Source organism: Coenobita brevimanus, chromosome 107 (assembly GCF_032717465.1).
Source record: "Coenobita brevimanus isolate Jiangsu-jjx chromosome 107, ASM3271746v2, whole genome shotgun sequence".
Taxonomy (NCBI): Eukaryota; Metazoa; Arthropoda; class Malacostraca; order Decapoda; family Coenobitidae; genus Coenobita; species Coenobita brevimanus.
In genome coordinates, this window is record NC_137060.1 from 20,131,941 (window position 1) to 20,146,569 (window position 14,629).

Below are 14,629 nucleotides of genomic sequence, written 5' to 3' on the forward strand. Positions count from 1 at the left end.
TGAAGGAAATTGCCGAAAATGTGAGCAGTGACGAGGAGAAAGAGGATCCTCCCCTTACCACCACCCCTGACTAACAGTTATTTAGCAAAAACCAAGTTGTTATACTGCAGATATGTCCATAACAAGATGAGGAGTGAAACAGACAAACAAAAAGAGATCGAGGAAATTGCCGAAAATGTGAGCAGTAGTGACGAGAAGATGGAGGATCCTCCCCTCACCACCTCCCCTGACTCACCCGCTGCCATCCCCTCCTTCTCCACTGCCCTGCCTGACTCACCAGCCACCTCCACCTCCACCTCCACAGCCCCACCTGACTCACCTGCTTCACCTGGCATACCTGCAACCCCCACCATAATGACTGTTGCTGCATTCTGGAAGAAATGTAACATTCGACAGGCCATAAATTTCTTCGTCAAAGCCTGGAATAATACTACATTAGCAACTGTTAAACAAGCGTAGTGCAGCCAGGGCGGCGGCGAGGGCACTTTAAGTGTGTTGCCACGCCTTGTTGTTTAAGTCCATCAGGCCTGTTGTCTACTGTTGTTAAGGTGACTGACCATATTTTTGTTATTGTAGCTATATCTGTTGTATATGTCTGAAAAATTTTCCCTTTATTATGTCTGGAAGGGTCAAAAAATGTCAAGGTATGAGGGGATACCGTCCATATGTAATTTTTCCCTTAAGATTATGTATTCGCATTGTGCGATTTCACAGTGCGCGAGGACCAGGACCGCCCATCCACTCGTGCACTGTGGGAGCTTACTGTACACTTGACCTTCGATTTCCTGGACTTAAAGGGGGGGAGACCAGTCCAGGAACCCCAAAAGTCCAGGAATACAAAAGTCTTGCCCCACATACCATTCCACGGGTTATTACCATACTTTGTCCGAATTCTCCAATACTGTCCGGCAATTATTTCAATATTCTAGAGCATTCTGGAATGTAGGCTACCTATACCAACATAACTGACATACACAGCGCATAAAATAATATCACTGACACAATAACAATACTGTAATAATAACTGACACAATATCGTGATTTTTTTCTATCTACAACCCTAAGAATGGTTGGTTAGACAGTTGTTGATGATAATGTGGAGGGCATGATAGAAGAAGATCAGAAAGCTGAGGAAAAAGAGGAAAATGAACAAGGAATGGAACACCACAAGGTGAGCCAATCACTGTCCAGCTGACTGAGATACAAACACGCAATCATTGAATGTGAACTCAATCTTGGACCGAATCGGCAGTTTTAATCGGAAAATATTTTAATCCTTATCACCATATAGCTTTGCACACCTAATTATTTGAAATTCAGTCAAAAATTTGTGCTTGATTTAATTATTAATAGAAAATCAGGATTCAAAGTGAAAATTTCTTAAAGTTAGCAGAAGTGTTTTGCCTCTAGCCTAACAACTTGCCTGACAGATTTTTGTTTTGTATAAATATCGATTTACAATGCAGATACATTTTTTTGTACTGAAAATAAATCTCTCTATCTATTGCCAGACGCCATAATCCTGTAAGGGGTGGCCATTTGACTTTGAGTTATTTGTTTTACGGGGAGGGGCACTAACCCTCCACCAACCCACTTGTTGACACGTAGGGAGCACGTATGGTTTGGTTATATGGTTACCACCCATCATTGTAAATGGTTTCTTGGCTTACAGGAAACCATTTGGCTTGTCACTTAATGCAAAGCCACCTGTAAAGGAAAAAAAAACTACAAGAAGTGACAGGAAAGATGGGAGAAATAGGAAGAGAGGAGGGCAGGCACAGCAAAAGAATTATAAAGGCTAGGGAAGAAGTAGAGACAGCACTACATCAAGTGAGTGGATGATGGTCGCCACCACCTACCACCTATATTTATGCAAAATAGAAAGTTTATCAAGGCTTGCTGACGATCTGAAGGGGAAGTATCAGTTACCATTGGCACATTTTAGCTCTGAAGCCTGATTTTTTAATTAAGTTATATTAAGTGGTAGGTGGTGGCGACCATCATCCACTCACTTGATGTAGTGCTGCCTACTTCTTCCTTAGCCTTTATCATTCTTTTTCTGTGCCTCTCCTCCTCTCTTCCTATTTCTCCCATCTTTCCTGTCACTTCTTATTGCTTTTCTTTCCTTTACAGGTGGCTTTACATTGAATGACAAGCCAAATGGTTTCCTGTAAGCCAAGAAACCATTTACAACGCTGGGTGGTAACCATATAACCAAACCATACGTACTCCTTACGTGTGAACAAGTGGGTTGGTGGAGGGTTAGTGCCCCTCCCCGTAAAACAACTAACTCAAAGTCAAATGGCCACCCCTTAAGGGATTATGGTGTCTGGCAATAGATAGATAGATAGATAGACAGTTTTTTTAGTAGATTTCAGATAATTAGGTGTGTATGAGCCACTGTGGTGAAAAAAATTAAAATATTTTCCAGTGAAAAGTGCCAATTCGGTATTTAGTCGCACCGAGTTGGGTGAGCTGAGTAGGAATGGATCCCATTGACTCTGTAAGAAAATAGATTTTTTATTATGCACTTTATTGTGTCCAAGCCTTCCTTAAATTTTACTGTGTTATGCAGTAAACTATTTATATTGGCATTTGAGAAAGCTAGACAGCCAATGGGATATTGCCACGAGTTAGAAGGAACTGGTGGGGTGAAGCAGGTTGGTGGCCAAGATGTGTTTCATGTATGAAAATATCTTCTTTGTCATACAAATGGCCTTTATCAATTCAAAACTTTACTAAAATTATACTGTGTTGTGCAGCAGACTGCTTATAGTTTTACCAGAGAGAATAATACCCAGACTTTTGTGAGAATCCTGGACTTGTGTGGGCATTTGCCCGACATTTGATAATATTGTCCGGCCCCAGTCTGTGTTCGTGAAGTCCTAAGACCGGGAAATAAGGGTACGGGAAATCGAGGGTTGAGTGTAAGCAAGGAAAACTTGCTAAAAAAAAAATGACAACCCCCCCCCCCCACCAAAAAAAAAAAATATATATATATATATATATATATAATATTATTATTATATATATATATATATATATATATATATATATATATATATATATATGATGTGCATATGCACATAAAAAAAATTATTTATTGAATAATTGATAATATAGTGACAAAATACAATTAATTTCACGCTTCCCATAAAATTTTTCAGGTTTCTGTGATGATATTTGATCTCCCCTCTCCAATAAAAAGAAAAAAAATATATATATACGATGAATAATTTCTCACCCATGATTTCTGTTTATTTACTATATAATAATATGATATGTAGATATATGAAGTAAGGTATATATCATAAAAATTTCATTCCTCTGGGATAGAAAATACCGAAATAAAAGAAATGACATCCCACCACATCATTGGCCTTGATTCGGTTGGTCAACAAATGACGCGTCGGTGTGTCATCGGCCCACAATAGTGTTAAGTTTGTGATGAAGAGGGGTAGACTGAGATGGTCAGGGCATGTGGAGAGTTGGGGGATGACAATTTGTTGCAGAAAATGAGAAGTATGAATGTTTAGGGTAGGGTTGCTAGAGGCAGACCGAAGAAGACCTGGGACGAGGTAATAGTGTGTGACCTCAGGGATAAGGGATTGAATAGGGAGGCAGCCAGAAATCAAGCAGCATGGAGATCCACCATTAGGTGACCATGGCTGATGCATGCAGGCATGTTGTTGGGGCCTTTAAAAATCAAACAAAACAAACCTCTCCCAAACAGTTTCCTCTAACTGTCAACACCACAGTACATGCACAGTACACACCAAACTTCCTGTTCCAGAGTCACCAAAAATGGCAACTCAGTGCCTAGCCTTGGAGTCCAGGGGGGGGACCATATAAGCCTCCACCATCTGCCTCTCTCCCAGCGACAGCCTTTCTTACTCAAATTCTTCCCACTCCTTTTGGCACCTTGCCAAAAACCTTTCTGACAACTTTACTTCATCATCCTTCCATCTTCTGTTCCACTCTGATGGCTCTTTAGCAATTTCTTCTACTGATGAAGCAGAACTTTTTGTTCAGACTTTCTCCTCCAATTCCACCTTAAATGATTCTGGTGCTGTTCCTCCATCACCTCTCCCCTCTGACTTCCTCATGGCTGATATTAAAATTTCTTCAATTGCTGTGTTTTCTGCCATCACCTACCTTAGTACTAACAAGGCATATGGGCCTGATGGGGTCCCTCCTGTTGTCCTCAAGAACTGTGCTTTTGTGCTTTTACCCTGCCTAGGTAAACTCTTTCGCCTTTGTCTGTCAACTTGTACCTTTCCTTCTTGTTGGAAGTTTACTGTCATTCAGCCAGTCTCAAAGACAGTTGACCATTCCCAGCCCTCTAACTATCACCCAGTTGCATTAACATTCCATATTTCTAATGTCTTAAATCTGTTCTTAACAAAAAAAAATAATAGTAATAAATAAAGCACCTTTCCTATCACAACTTCTTTCTGATCATCACTATGAGTTCTGCCAAGGATGCTCCACTGGCATGCTTCTCACCTTACTTTCAGACTGCTGGTCATCCTTTTTTTTGGACTTTGGCAAAAGCTTTGCTGTTGCACTTGACACCTCAAATGCATTCGATCGAGTTTGGCATAAATTTTTCGTTTCCAAACTGCCCTCTTACAGTTTCTATCCTTCCCTCCATACCACCATCTCTAGCTTCCTTTCTGGTCGTTCTATAGCTGCTGTTGTAGACAGCCACCATTTTTCTCTTAGGGGTATCAGCAGTGGTGTTCCTCAGGGTTCTATCCTATCACCATCTCTCCTCTTTCTATTCATCAGTGACCCTGTAAGCTGTACATCTAACCATATCCACTCATATGCCGATGACTCCACCCTTTACTTTTCCATCTGCTTCCCACAGTGTCCATCTCTGCAGTTACTTCAGCAAACAAGGGATAAGTCTATGACACACCTAATGTCTGACTTGGCTCTTATCTCTGGTTGGGGTAAAAGTAATTTTGTTGATTTTAATGCATCAAAAACTCAGTTCTTACATCGTTCCACCCTTCAAAATCTACCACAGGAGTATCTTTAAATATTTAACAATTTCTGACTCATTCCTGCATCATCTTTGAACATACTTGGGGTTTCATTCTCACAGGATTTGTCTTGGAGAGGTCATATTACCTCTCTTGTAAAATATGCTTCCAAGAAATTAGGGGTGCTAATCCGACTCTGTGCCATCTTTACGCCTGCACAGTTGTTGACTTTAAACATAGATTTTATTTGCCCCTGTGTGGGGAGGCTTCTCACTTACAGCTCTTCTCAACAAGATGGAATCAAAAGCATTTCATCTTATTAATTCTCCTTCTCGTACTGGTATCCTTCAACCTCTGTCTCTTTGCCGCACTATTGCATCATCAACTCTCCTTTTCTTAATGGCTCGCTTCAACTTCACCGCTCTGTTGCACCTTTATCACTTGTCAGTCGCTGTGCCAGTGTTCACTACATCTCTGAACTGTGTGCTGTCTCACAGAATTAGGATCTTTTCTACATTAAACAGGTGCATGGTGAGACACTCTCAGCCTAAGTAGAATCACAAACTTACATAAGATCACTCAAACATTGCTGCTAATAGAGTACACACTAATGGGAACAGCTATTTTACTAAGCTGCTGTGTACCAGTTAACATACAGTACATGCAAATTCTTACCTTATGATATGATGTCTTGGAATACTTCCTACACTATGTCACTAAACTAAAACTAAAGAGCATGACTTCAGAGAGGCTGGACGTGAGAGCAAGTGTCTGTTTCTTCACAAACTGTTCCTGATATATCCAGGTTAGTCATGCCTCCTCTCATCTCTGGAACTGTCTGACAACTGGGCTGTTATCTCATTCCAATCATTTTCTTGACAGAGTGGTCACACCAGGTCATTCTTGTATTGTTGACTACAGCTTTCTATGGGGGTGACCCTCATCATTTGAGTCCAGCTGAGTAAATGTCATGGCGTGTGAACTTGAGCCGGGGGTCACCCAAAATACATAGCAGCTTGTGTCAACATCCCAGTGTTGGTCCCTCTGACTAACAGCTGGTGATATCAGGCCAGTGACAAATGGGGGATCAGCCAAAATAGGCCACAGCTTCAGTAAACACTGCTGGTATTCCCAAGATTTGCTGCCTGTGAAACACTTGATAATGTAATATTTTCAGAACTACTTTGCTTGTATGGAAGAACCACTACAATAATTACTGCTTTGTTAGTGTTCAGCAGTTGTCTATCTATCTATCTATCTATTGCCAGACGCCTCAATCCCGTTTGGGGTGGCCACAAACAAATCGCCTCCAAGTCGCCCTGTCCCCCGCCATTTCACCACCCTGCTCCCAACTCACACCCCCCTCTCTCATATACCTCTCCACCCCATCCCTCCATCTCATCCTCGGTCTCCCCCTCCCTCTTCCACCCTCCACCTCACTCACATACACTCTCTTCGTCAGTCTTTCACCCTCCATCCTCTCCACATGGCCAAACCACCTCAGTGTGTTCCTCACAACGCTCCCTATCACATCCACATCAACACCACAACGCTCCTTTATATCCTCATTCGTCAGCCTGTCTCTCCACATGACTCCACAAACTCCTCTTAAATAACTCATTTCCACTGCTCTCACTCTTGACTTGTGTCCTTCCAACAACGTCCAAGCTTCACTTCCGTACGTTAGAGTTGGTATCACAATACTGTCATGTAGTAACTTTTTTACTTCCATGCTCACTTCCCTGTTTCTTATCACTGCTTTCAAGGAACCAGCAACCTTTCTTCCCTGCTGTACCCTTTCAAGCACTTCACCCTCCAAACCTCCATCCTTACTCATCACACTACCCAAATACTTAAACGTACTCACATTTTCCAATTCCTCACCATCCAACCTCGCTATACATTCACTGACTTCACCTCTCTCAAAGACCACCACTTTACTCTTCCCTACATTCACCTTTAGGTTCCGTTTCTTACACACTCTCTCAAACTCATCCACCAAGCCTTGCAGCTCCCCTTCATCTTCACTCAACAACACAGTATCATCTGCAAACAACAGTACAGGGAGTTTCCAAACACTATCCTCTCTCACCAGGGCCACTCCAACATCCACTACCCTACCTTGTATCTCTTTTATTACCCCATCCATGTACAGATTGAACAACCATGGAGACATGACACATCCCTGTTTCAAACCAACTTTCAAAGAGAAAAATTCACTTAGTTCACCATAAACACGCACTGCAGCCTTAGCACCATCATACATACTCTTCACAGCATTCAACAACTTCCCATCTACTCCATATATTCTTAACACTTTCCACAATCCTTGTCTATCCACCCTGTCATATGCTTTCTCCAAATCCATGAAAGCCACATACAACTTCTTTCCCTTCTCTAGAAACTTTTCCACTAAAGATCTAAGAATGAATATCTGATCTACACAACCTCTTCCCTTCCTAAAGCCTCCCTGTTCTTCTCCAACTAATTTCTCTGTTCTTTCTCTAACTCTGTCTATAAGTATCCTACCATACACTTTTCCTATTATACTAAGAAGACAAATGCCCCTATGATTCAGCAGTTGTAATACTTGATAATCCAATATTTTCAGATTTGCAATACTTAAATAGATGGAGATGCACTATTGTAATTACTGCTTTGTTGTGTTCAGCCGTTGTAATACTGTACTTGACTATCCACTATTTTCAGAATCGCATTGCTTGTACGTAAGGAGAGCCAATACTGTGTCAACGTACGGCAGTTATTGGGGCACCACCAAGTTGAACGGCGGCACTTGGAAGTTCTGGGGTATGAGGTGGTGGAGGTCCCTCACTTCCACTGGTACTCCATGGCTCTCTCCACCTTTGAGGAGAAACTCCAATACCTTAGGGGCCTTATTTATCCTTCATAAGGCATGCAAACAGACATCCACTAGCATACTGCAGGTACTTGTAATATGTTAGTTATTTTTTCTGTTAATTCCTCAGTAAATGTACAAAGTTTAATTGCTGCTGATATGGGGTCTGTCAAAAAAATAAAAATAAATAAATAAATAAATAAATAGTGCACCAACTAGCCAGTGTGATTGTGACAGGAGCGCTGTGTAGCGTGACTTAGAGCTTCGAGCTTTAGTCTAACACTAGCCGCATCACGTCACATCGCTTAGTCATCGAGGTACACGTGCTGAAGTGAATGTGTGTTTAGTTTACATGGTGATTTGTTGCAAGCTGAACAGTGCAGGATTGTGAAGAGCAACATGTTTGCACAAAATTATGTTTCATATTGGGAAAAACTTTTATGGAGACTTTTCAAATGTTGCTGGCTAGTTGGTGCACTATTTAAAAAGCTCAGTTTCTTTTCAGACATACTTCGTATGCAATACAGACATCATTAGTAGAAGTGAAAGCAACTAGACCCAGTAGTTGTCTGTCACAACACCTCTCATAAGTTTGTAACTTTTCAAAAAGAGAAAAATGAGCTGTTCCTTAAAAGATTCAACAGAAGTCAGCTTGTTTAGGGATAATGGCAATCTGTTATCTAATGTCAGGACTAAAAAGAGAGAAATGATGGTACACTGAGATGGCTGTGTCATGGCCATCTCCTATGCGGGGGTTCCAAGGAGGAAGTAAGGCATCAAGAGATTGTGACGATGCTGATTAAAATTGTTGGGGCTGCATGAAATCTCAAATGGTCTAGTAAGATGCTACCAACCTGGTCAAGAATGGAGCTGACAAAATGACTCAGGTCATTTTAGTATCACACACCATTTAGAGCCAGTGTCATCAACATTTACTAAACTGAACACTAATGAAGATTATTTGGCAGTACCAGAAATAACAGTAATATACTAAGAGAAACCTTAATAAGATCATTGACAAACTAATTCTAAAGCAGAATTTCATTAAAGATATATCCACTGGCACAAGATATTACCTACAGTAAGAAACAAAATGATGATGTAACAAGTGTCCTTTTAAAGCATTATGTACAGGTACTGCTCCATGTTTGAACAAAGATATTCTTCTGTTTCAATACAAAATGATGCAGCAAGGAATTTTGAGAAACACATACCACACAACCATAGCCATATGTGAGTGCAGAGGTTAGCCATATTTTGATTCTGACCACTTAATTGTGGTAGATGTGTGTGTCCATCATCCACTCACTTGAGTTTCTCTCTCTCTCCATTAACTGTAGTTATAATAAGAAGAGCTCTTCCCATTTTGTGTTAAGAAACAAGGTATTATTAAGGACCCTTGTGCTACCTCATGCATTGGGTAGAGAAGCTTTGGATTCTCTATAAATAATGCCATTTAACACTCATAGGTTGTGAGACTCGGACAGGAGGAGTCCCAGGTGGGCTGGAGACTGACAGATGGAGGGTGTCTTTTGTACCTAACCAACCCCTGTGACCATTATTTGGTGCTTCTGACTGAACTGCTGTTAGGTGAAAGAGCTTTATTGCCCTGCCAGAGGCCAGGCCAGCTAAAATTTCCAGGGCAGTTCTTCTGGATCATATATGATATTCCTTGACCATTTGATCCCAAGAGCCTGGCTGTTTGAAAGTGGTTTGAAAACTTAGTAAGGACCTCATTCTTGCCGTTGCTCCTCAGTTGGGTGCTGCGGCACATTTGGGATCGTCTGGCCCTGGGGAGACTTTTGGTCAGTGTAACGGGCCATTGAGGACAGGTTGGTGAACAGAATGAAGACCACTGACAGATAGGTGGATGCAGATCACACAGGAAAAATTCATCATTCTTTGCTTTTCATTTTATGAATGAGCTATATTGGTCACACATGGTCACACAATTTTTTGGGAGGAAATTTTAGCAACATTTTTTAAAGTACCATTACCATGGAAAGTTAAAATTAAATAATATAGGAACAGCAAAATGACTGGTGTCCAGATATTAAAAGCTACTTGTTGTAGATGCAAAAATAAAAGTGGAAGATTGATTTCGAAGGAGAATGTGCCGAAATTCACCATGAAAGCATCTGCCTCATTACTGGGATGAGGAAAAGTGTACAAAAGAGGTAAGAGAGATAAAGGAGCCCAGAAAAGAAGATGATAAAGGTCAGAAGGAGATTAACAAACCAAAGGATGAAATCTGGAGTCTGAAGACTAAACCAGACCCTGAAAAAGGTCAGCTCCACACCCACTGTTGTAGTAGGAAGCGAGGCAACAAGTTCTCAACAAGATACCAGTGTCAGTGAGAGCATGGTACTCGTTCCAGTTGAAAATTATTCTGGCTTTGAAGGCTGGGAAACAGTAGGCAGGAGAAAGGAACACACCTAGCTCAAGAAACTTAATAATGGATTGAGTGTGTGAAACAGACTCAGTGCCCTCACATCAGTAGTCAGTGAATCTGCCCTTACCCAGACACCATTAAAGATGGGAGGGAAACAGAATGACAGAATGCAAAATGTATAAAACAAAAAGCCTCAGAAGCAACAGGCAGTGAAGGCTAGGAAAGATGACACGTTAAATATAAGCAGATTCTGTCATGTGGATGCCAAGGAAACCCAGAAGATTCCTGATTGGTGATTCTCTGGTTTGAGGACAAGAATCTCACTTTGGAAAGTTCCTCAGGGGTAACTGGAAGGTCAGGGCTTTTCTGGGTGCTAAAACAGCTAGAATTGCTAGAGAAGTAAAGAAAATCTGTGTAAAGGAAAAAGGGACCACAGTAATTGCCCAGGTTGGTGGCAACAACCTCATTCTCAGGAACAAGGTCGGTGCTTCAGAGGTTATAGATGTTGCCATGACTCTAGCAGATGAGATAAAGCTCAAGACAGACCAAAGCATGATGACAAGCATTTTGCCAAGGGTGTCTGCTGGTAAAGATGCATCAGCAAAGCAGTAAACATAAATTTCAGACTAGTTGACTCATGCATCTAGTGAGAGTGATATTTGTTGAACCATTTGAAGAGTTGTATGAGCAACAAGAATTGTACCTTCATGATGGCATACACTTACGTGACAGCAGGAAGGCTCATGCTGGTGACTTCCTTAATCAGCATCTCCTTTGCTTGTTGAGGTCAGGACATGATGTGGTGGCCAGCGGTCCAGTAGAGACGAAGCATACACCAACAGATTCCTCTCTTAAGTCAGGGAAATGACCTCAGAAAGATAGTGTTCCTTTCTCGCAAAATACTGGAAGCTCTCCACCACAGTTAGAAGACCCTTCAAGAGGGAGAGAGAGAGAGAGAGAGAGAGGTGAATCTCTGTCACAGGAGGACTCTTCCTCACTGGAGGATTCAGTCTTACAGCAGCTGGCAAACTCTGAACCCCAGAAAAGCAGTCATGCTCCTGAAGGTGGGGAACCACAGTTCCTGCAGTCTTCCTCTGATGGCAAGCAAGAAACAGGCCTTGAGAGAAAGAACTACCTCCAGACACACCAATGCCTCCAGGAAATGGAAAATTAAGGTGTTTTCTTCATTGTTAGGTCAGTTAGAAACAAATTGCCTGAACACAGTCAATAGCTACAAAATATCTCATTGTTGTGGCTGTAAATTACAGTCATGAATTCCTAGTGATAGTAGAGATTTTGTTGGAGAGTGTAATTCTTAGTTTAAAAAGTTTCATAAAAACCATACTACACAGGAAGGGGACAGGATTTTAATGCATATCAGTGACAACTTGAATCCTGTTGACTTTGAAATTAGGTCAGCCCCCAAGAAACGTTAGGTTTTAGACCTTCATATAACCAACACTGCCTACAAGTTACTTCTTGTATACAGGCCTCCACATCAGCTTGCCAGCAATCATGAAGATATGTACTGAAGTTTGAGCAGAGTAGTTGGTGGTAAAACTTCTGTAATTGTTGGTGACTTCAACTGTCACATAAACTGAGACAGAGCAGCACATGCTGAAGGTAGGCATCATGTAGACTTTCCTGATGAAATTTTTTTGGTCCCTGTGGGTAAACAAACCAATTAGAGGGAGTAGCACCCCAAATCTTGTGTTCACTATGGAAGATGAAAATGTTACCAGTTTTTCTGTTGATGAACCACTGGGAGGTTGTGACCACAGCTAGATTAGGTTCTTTCTACATATTTGTTGTGAACAGTCTTCTGGACCCCCCCTCCCTCTCTCTCTCTCTCACACACACACACAGACACACACAGAAGTATAGACTTATGGAATAGCCTGGACAGAGATCGTCCAGTCTAAAAACTTAAACGAGTTTAAAGCTAAATTCGACTCACTGAGAAACAGCGATGGAAACCCACGAGCATAGTACATTCCGTGTATATCACAATTAGGTATATTAGGTAAATACTTAAATATTTGGAACAACTTAGACAAAGAGATGGCGCATGAGAAAAACATTCATGTGTGTAAAGGTAGACTTGATAAATGTGGATATGGAGACAGGACAACACGAGCATTGCTCAATTCCTGTATACTGTACTACAAATAGGTAAATACAAATAGGTAAATACAGAGGGAGTCAAAGGAGGCAGACGTGCGACATCGGCGCTCCGTACCTAACCAACACGGTCAGTGGCATTACCTAAATTAGTATCTTTATATGAGTCAAGCTCTGTACCAGGTTAGACTAAATGGTTTTTCATTATTAAAAAAAAAAATAATAATAATAACAAGTTTAAACAAGACTTGTTCAAATTAGTAAAGAGAACCAAGACGAAAGAATGCGCTCAGTCAGCTGAGGTTTGTTTAGACTACAGCAGCACGGGGAATGTAAGTACATACTCTGTACTTGTAGTATTGCAAAATGGATACATACTTCAGTAAAGCAAATTTGGAAAAGAAAAGGGATAAAGGTAGAAAGCAAAATGATGATTTCTACCAAGAACTGGTTGAAGTGGAGACTCACAACAGACTGGTTGAACGTGTACACAAACTAGAAATGGCTTTCAAAAATGAAATTGATGAAATAAAGAAGCAGATGCACTTGCAAAAGGAAGAAATAGAAAAACTAGGAAGGGAGGCCAACAAGAAAGACACAACCATCAGTGAACTAACAGTGCAATTGAGTACACTTAGGAAGAAAATGAGTGAAATGGCAAATACAGTAGTCAATCACGAGAGTGTTATGGAAGAGTTCAAAAATGACACAGGGACAATTAGGCAAGTAAGCAGTCTGATAGACCAAAGCAGTGATATTGAGGAGAAGATAACACAGGTGAATGAAACTGTGCAAAGCTACAAAAATGATGTGGAAACCATGTATGCTGAAATGGTGAAAGTAAAGAAAGACTTAGAAACAAGGGTGGAGGAAAAAAGCATTAAACAGGAAGTGAAAAGAATGATCCAAAACAATCCAAAGTTAGTCAGAAATTCAGTTGATATAAACAAATTATAGTAATCACTGGTATAGAAGAGGAAGAAGTAAAAAACAAGATCTCAAGAGACAAAAAGGAGATGGGAAATGTAATGAGCTTACTGAAAGAAGTATCAGAGGAAATCTGTAGTAAAGACATAGAGGAACACAAAAGGTTAGGGAAATACTAGAAAAGCAGGACAAGACCTCTAAAGGTGACTTTCCAGAGTGTAAACACTGTGGAGGAGATACTAAAAAGTGCAAAGAATCTTGTAAAAAAAGAGTTCAAAAATGTATGGATAAAAAGATGCCTAACACTAGAGGAACTGGAATTACTGAAAGAGAAGAGGGAGGAAGCAAAAACAAAAAATGAGGGAAGATCAGAAGAGGAGAAGAAGAAATTTTTTTACAAAGTACAGTAATAGGATTGCACGTACGAAAGTGGTACACAAACAGGAGGGAATAAAAAGGAAGAAGGTAGTAAAACCATGTCATGACAAGTATATAAACAAGATGATAAAGTTGATGTACTCAAATGTGGATGGAATGGTATCTAAATTACTAGAGATGAATGATTATGTCAGAGAAAATGAACCACAAATAATATGCCTAACTGAAACAAAATTAACACCAAGGATATCCAATGACATACTAAACTTAGAGGAATACAATATATGGAGAAGAGACAGAAATTTAAAAAAAGGAGGAGGAATTATAATATTAACTAAGAAAAATCTAAAAGTCAGTGAAATAAAACTAGATATACGATCACAAGTAGAACTGATTGCAGTAGAGATCAACATATCTGAAGGGAAAGTAATTGTAGCCAATTTGTACATGCCACCTAGATCAAACACATGGGAAAGAGACGAATATGAGGACCTGGCAGAGAGTACAATTCAGAGTTTAAGATCAATACTACATAAAATGGAAGAGAAATCAAAAAGAATTATACTAACTGGAGATTTTAATACAAATATAAATTGGAATACTCTAGATATAATTAGCCAAGAAAACTGTTGGGACCAAAAGCTCCTGGATCTCGTGCAAGAGTTTTTCCTAACGCAACATGTGAGAGAAACCATCAGAAAAAGAAGACTCGATGTACCTTCAGTGCTAGATCTAATATTTACTAGGCAAGAAAATGATATTGACAGTTTAATATATCACCCTCCACTCGGCAAAAGCCATCATGCAGTACTAAATTATAACTTCAGGATAGCATATGACATAGTAAACAGCAATGACAGTTACAAAAAGAGCCTAAACTATAAAAAGGGAAATTACCAAGACCTAATGAAGTATTTCTTAGAAGTTGATTGGGAAAATGAGCTTAGAGGACAAGATTTAAAT

General features: G+C 40.3%; 1 protein-coding gene across 1 annotated transcript in view; it reads left to right on the forward strand.

Moving 5' to 3' along the window:
* LOC145416714 (FAST kinase domain-containing protein 1, mitochondrial) overlaps positions 1 to 7,902 on the forward strand; it is a 233,868-nt gene extending 225,966 nt beyond the window's left edge. The window contains exon 10 of the mRNA XM_080285647.1: positions 7,701 to 7,902. Within this exon, the coding sequence (XP_080141773.1) occupies positions 7,701 to 7,902 (202 nt within the window). The remainder of the gene's footprint in view (positions 1 to 7,700) is intronic.
* The last annotated feature ends 6,727 nt before the right edge of the window (positions 7,903 to 14,629 follow it).